At 29.5% G+C, this 5,688-nt stretch overlaps 1 protein-coding gene across 1 annotated transcript; it reads right to left on the bottom strand.

Moving 5' to 3' along the window:
- Positions 1 to 4,021: 4,021 nt before the first annotated feature.
- On the bottom strand, positions 4,022 to 4,949 carry LOC106766007. Its single transcript, XM_014650770.1, has 3 exons — positions 4,848 to 4,949; positions 4,582 to 4,713; positions 4,022 to 4,468 (listed from the first exon to the last, which is right to left on the bottom strand). Exons 1-3 carry the CDS (start codon positions 4,947 to 4,949, stop codon positions 4,022 to 4,024), a joined length of 681 nt encoding a protein of 226 aa, XP_014506256.1.
- Positions 4,950 to 5,688: the final 739 nt, after the last annotated feature.

The following is a 5,688-nucleotide window of genomic DNA, read 5'->3' as shown; positions in this document are numbered from 1 at the left end:
TTTCTTTTCTCATAGATGAATGTTTTTGTAATGTTAAATTCATTTTAAGGATCACATACAAGAGATATAATATCATCTCCCTTCCAAAATATCTTATTAGTTTTTTTTTATATATATTGTTCAAAATTTTCACTTTTACTTAATCTATTACTTGGATTCATACTCAAATTTTAATGAATACTTCATTAGTAAATTTTCATCCTCGTTTCAAGTAAGAGTACTATTTAGTTTTGACTTTTATTTGTGTTGTTGTTTATTTTAACAAGACATGTTTGTCTTAAATGGGCCAATTTGAGTTCAAAGTCTTTGTAGTATTGCATAAATAGGATTTTTTAACATGCACGCCCCTTTGAAGAACAACAACCACATTTATCGAATGCGTATGGACAATCTAGTGACCAAGCTATAAGAACATGCAATTTTCTGTAACCTGAAAAAACATGAAAGACAGATTCAAGAAATTCAACATACAACAAAACTTAAGAAAGTTCAAGAAACTAATCCATTTTTGTGATGTGAAATCCATCAATATATTGGTTTATAACAGTTCAGTAAATTATTGGTTATAATAGTGCACTAAAGAAAACTATAACTCCAGTTTACACTACTTCCAAAATATTTTCTCAATCCATAGTCACTACAAATCATACACCATCAAGTCCAATACTTATTTTCACAAGAAAAAATTATGATTTTTGAAGTTTCAAATTAAAGATATGTTTTTTATCTCAAGATTTATGACACATTATTGAAGAAAGATTCATTATTCTAAAAGACGTCTTCCTTCTTACTATAACTTAGAAGAGAGTGTTAAGGGAAAATGATTGAAAGGCTTTATGTTTTCTTCAACAAGCAGTTAATGACACAATTTTTCCACGAATAATAAGTGTCATAAGTTCAAAGTAAGCTTTAAACACAACACAAGGAGTTTCAAGGAAGTGATAAGTAATGTTAAATTTCATTCTCTAAGGTAAGAGTTTGAATTAATAAGATTGGAAGAATATAAGACCATTAAAGACTACCATTCTAGAACAAAAGAAATAAATAGTCATATGAAAGCCTGGGAGGAAAATGTTTTGCAAAAAATATCATTGAGAAAATTTTAATTTGTATTCTCCAAAAATATGATGCAATCGTAATCACGATTATATAAACAAAAGATTTGACTACATTGTCACTAACACAACTAACTCTCTTGAAGCTTACAAATAAAGATTGAAAAGACATGAAAAAAACTCGATTGAAAATGATTTTGAATAAAAACTAAAATTATAGTCTTAGAATAAAGGATATGAAGGAAAGAAAAGTACAGATTTATAGAAAAAAAAATTGTAGAAGTTTTTCTATGATTTCTAAAGGAAAATATCCCTCTTGTGGAATTTGTAAAAAGATAAATTACTTGAAAAAAGATTATTGGCCACATGGAATCAATGTCATTACTACAAGAAATTTGACCACATACAGAAGCATTGTCATAATAAAAATAAGAATCAAACAAACTTTACGGAAGAACATAATATTCCGAAGCAATGCTTATTTTATGATAATAAAAAATCTCCTAGCAGAGAAAGAAGTTGATACTTGTATAATGGATGCAATAATCACATAGTAAAATATGAAAGCAGACATCAATAAATATGCCGATGTCAAAATTTAGTTAATCGATTGGAGTCTAACACAAAGGAATTTTATGATAGAGACAAAGAAAAGTATGAAATTCATGAAAGACCTTTTACTAGTTTCTAGTTTTAAATATCAAAATTTATGATAGTTATAAATTGATCAAGTGAAAATGGAAAATATAACGGATAATTAAATTTTTATTTTTCTAATATCAAAAGGACCTATGTTATTCTTTTCTAATTTTTTGGAACCAAAAGTAACGAAGGAAGATCAAGAGAATACTGTTCAAAAAGTAAAACCGAAGGACTGCTAAATTCCAAAATTAAAACCCAAGCATAGCTAGATTCCTACAGTAAACAAGAAAAGGTGGGTTCTATGTTCGACAGACATCAAAATAAAACATCCACTTGAGTGTCTAACATTCTCTCCAGATTCATCGATCTATTTCCATCCAGAAGTTGTCGGAAGCAAACATCAACAAAAGTAAAGCAAATGTCAATTACATGCATAAGAAAAAACTAGGTAACAAAACAACTTTCTTGAACTAAAAACTCATTAAAACATTGAAAATCATTCATCTTGCCAAACTTTTACATTATGATGATGGCCAAGTAAATCCATACAAGCGTTTTCTATTAAATAGACTGTCGTTATTTGTCTCCAAATCAAGGGTTAAAGTTTGGAAATTTGCATAGTATAAAAAGCTTGTTATATCCACTATGTAATTTGTTTAAGGTTGTAGTATTGAATTCTGAGATAATTGTACGTGTATTTATATCTCTTCAACTATATGTATATCTGGAATGTCTATCTCATCAACTATGTGTATGTAGGACCAACTTTAAGTGTATTTTGAAATATACGGGTTTAAATTGAACTAGTGTAACACTCTGTGTCGTAGGTTAGAGAGCTTCCTTCTAATTTTTTTCTCATTGAACGAAGTATGTTTTTATTAAAAATTAAGGTAAAAGCAAAGTCTTCCGTTAGATAAAGAGAAGTGAAATTAAATAATATATAAATAAAATTTAAGATTTTTTAACTATTCATTTGTCATCAAATCTCTTACGTTATAATTTATTGTGTTTTGCAGATCAAGTGCAGAAGAGAACCAAGAATAAGTTTTTGTACTGATGTACTGATATATTTCAGTTTCTGTTTTATCAGTTTTGTTTGTTTTATGTTTTATTCCTATCTATAGGAACTTCTTTTGTACGTTTCAGTGACTGATTCTGCATAAAAGTATATTTTTTTCACATTCAATTCTCTTTGCCTCTCTTTTCTCTTTCTTCTCTCCTATTTCTTATATGTTTTTTGCATGAAGGTCTCACCATGAGGCGTCTTTAAAACTTTTTCTACTATGAAATAGAATACCAAACCAGCAATTACCATATTCAATACTTAGGTAGTGCTAATAAGCAAACTAGTAAGAATTGGAGTTAGTTTTGTACGAAGGTGTCTTGTAAGAATTTGAGGGAATAGTTGGAATCCTGTGTGTAAAAGTGTCTTGGTATAATCTCTGACCCTATAGTATAGATTGTTGGATGTGATAAGGCTTTTCAAAATAACCATTTCTTATATAGAATTAGGTATTCCATATTTATATAAAGAAAATACTTTTTGCATTGTAATTTGAGTTCCTTAAGATTTTTTATCTGGTTTGCTTTGTGTGATTTGTTGTCTCCTAATGTTTGAATCACAATGGTCTTTCATGATTAGGAACGAATATAAATTTCCTCCCCTCCAAACTTTGTTGCTTCAAGATAGGCTTAGTTAATATGTAATGTCATTTTTCCTTCAATAATAAAAGGATGACAATTTTATTCTGAATTGAGAAATGATATTTTTAACACAAATTCTTTCAAGATAGACTTACTTTTTTTTATTTTTTTCTTTTTTGAAAAAGTATAAAAATATACTTTTTTATAATTATTTTAACTTTGTAATGTGTCAAATGAATATAAATATATGTCACTTTTATTTTTTTGAATTATAACTGAGAAATTTAAAAATGAGTCTGTTCCAAAGTAAATAACCTTCTAGTGTGAAAAAATGCCTGTTTAGTTTGTTTTCTGCATGTAATGAGTGATGGATTAGATTATGGTGACAATAATAAATTTAATTCAAGAATGATTACATCATTCGAAGTGGTATGATATACATGTTCAATAATTTCAAATTCAAGCACAAACTATTATTTCACAAAAATTATACAATGAGGTGGAGAATACAACCATGGAGTAATTAAGATATAGAAAAAAGAAAAAGGATAACACACTTAATTATACTAACGTAGGTGAGTGAGTATTAAGTTTCGCGCCCAAGTTTGCGGTCAGGACGATAGTATTTAGACCAATAGGAGTCGTCGAAGAAACCCCATTGGAGTCACTAAATAAGAAACTCATTTTGTTGTGTGATCAAATATCAGAAAGGATGCTGCAATGAAAGCATAAACCAAAGTAGTAACGGAGATCATTAGTAACTGAAGGCCATAATACAAGCTGGAATGTACTGATATAACAAATTCAGTGTCTGCGAATCTTGAAGAAATGAAATTTGTCAAGAAAGAGAGTATGGACCCAGAAGAAGTAAACAATGCGATTGCATTTGTGACTATGAAAATTATGAACCAGAAATTGTTCTTGTCACCTGGAACAGTGAGAGCAGCTGCAAATGCTATAGTAGCAACAAGCGTTGCTACAACCATCCCAGAATCGGCTATTCCTTTAGCAGATTCTTTGATATCTTTGGATAACTGGTTGTGTTCATCATAGAATACATCAACTGGTGTTTTTCCCTTCTTGTTTTTCATACTCTTTAATCCAGGAGGAACTCTTCTTTCCGCATCCTATTTATCAACCAAAAGTACGTGTCAAGATTTCTAGAACTGATGTCATACAATACTAATTAATAAAGAACGATGGAATAAGGAATAAGGAATAAGGAAATGAATAAATTGACCTTGAACCAAGAAAGCTCTTTGTCCATTTGAATTTTTGCACTTAAACCTGAGAATGATTTGAATTCAAGGGGCAAAAGCGCAGCCAGGTGTAGAACGTTGTTACCTTCATTGTCCACTTCTCTTAGTAAATACTGTTTTCTCTCATTTAGAAATTGTTCAAAGAAGTTCAAACGTCGATATAGAAAAAACAAGTGTACTAGGTTCGTCCATTAGAGTCCTTAAAGTTCATGAGTAATGAAGAACCCCCCATAAAGCACCATATTACTGAGTCACCGTTTCTTGATTCTAGTGCATCAAACAACACTGCGGATGGTTGAGTAGTCAACGCCATCATGTCTTTGATTTGCAGTTTTTTAACTTCATCCATTATCCTATACAGCAATCGCATACCTGTTCCTATTGATCGTCTTGTTTCAATGTCGCCTTGTACTTCTCTCTCTAGATTGGTCCGAGAAATTATTAACATGAAATCAAATAAAAACAAAGTTGATTTTATATTAAGCACCTTTTCTTTGTTTTATTTTTATTTAGAAAGTTATATACTCCTGACTTAAAATTGCAAGTGTAAATATTTGTTTGTCAGTTGCTATAAGTTTGTATCATTATAACACTCAATATTGACCATTAAGAAGTAATTCTTATGTAAAAATATATAGATGCATAAATTTCTAATTAAGAACCAAGATAATGAAGCTTACCTAGAACTTCATAAGACTTTCGGGCCAGCATATGCAATGATGTTAGCTGCTGTTCATCTCTTGCAAAGGTCAAATCAAGTAGACGTTTTTCAAAATAGTGTAATGGCCACATCTGTCAAATGCATAAATTAAATAGCCATGATGGACTGCATGTGCAGAAGGCAAGGTAAATAGGGATGATGAACATGTAAAGGTTGTTTGAAATAGTAATTACAAAAGGAGGGTTGCCAGAAAAGGAAAAGATGAGTTAGTAAGGGTATTCTCTAGTGGAATTATATATATATATATATATATATATATATATATATATATATATATATATATATATATATATATATATATATATATATATATATATATATATTAAGCATTTGATGGGTTATTAACGGTTGTAAAATTAGCTTGTAT

The sequence above is a fragment of the Vigna radiata genome, chromosome 7, assembly GCF_000741045.1.
Source record: "Vigna radiata var. radiata cultivar VC1973A chromosome 7, Vradiata_ver6, whole genome shotgun sequence".
Lineage (NCBI taxonomy): Eukaryota > Viridiplantae > Streptophyta > Magnoliopsida > Fabales > Fabaceae > Vigna > Vigna radiata.
The sequence above is the reverse complement of the archived record's forward strand: the minus strand, read 5'-3'. Positions and strand labels throughout refer to the sequence as shown.

Coding starts and splice junctions, on each gene's coding strand:
- LOC106766007 (XM_014650770.1), bottom strand. CDS start 4,949: ATGGATGAAGTTAAAAAACTGCAAATCAAAGACATGATGGCGTTGACT. Junction 4,714..4,847: donor AATCAAGAAACGGTGACTCA/GTAATATGGTGC, acceptor GAGAGAAAACAG/TATTTACTAAGAGAAGTGGA. Junction 4,469..4,581: donor AAGAGCTTTCTTGGTTCAAG/GTCAATTTATTC, acceptor GTTGATAAATAG/GATGCGGAAAGAAGAGTTCC.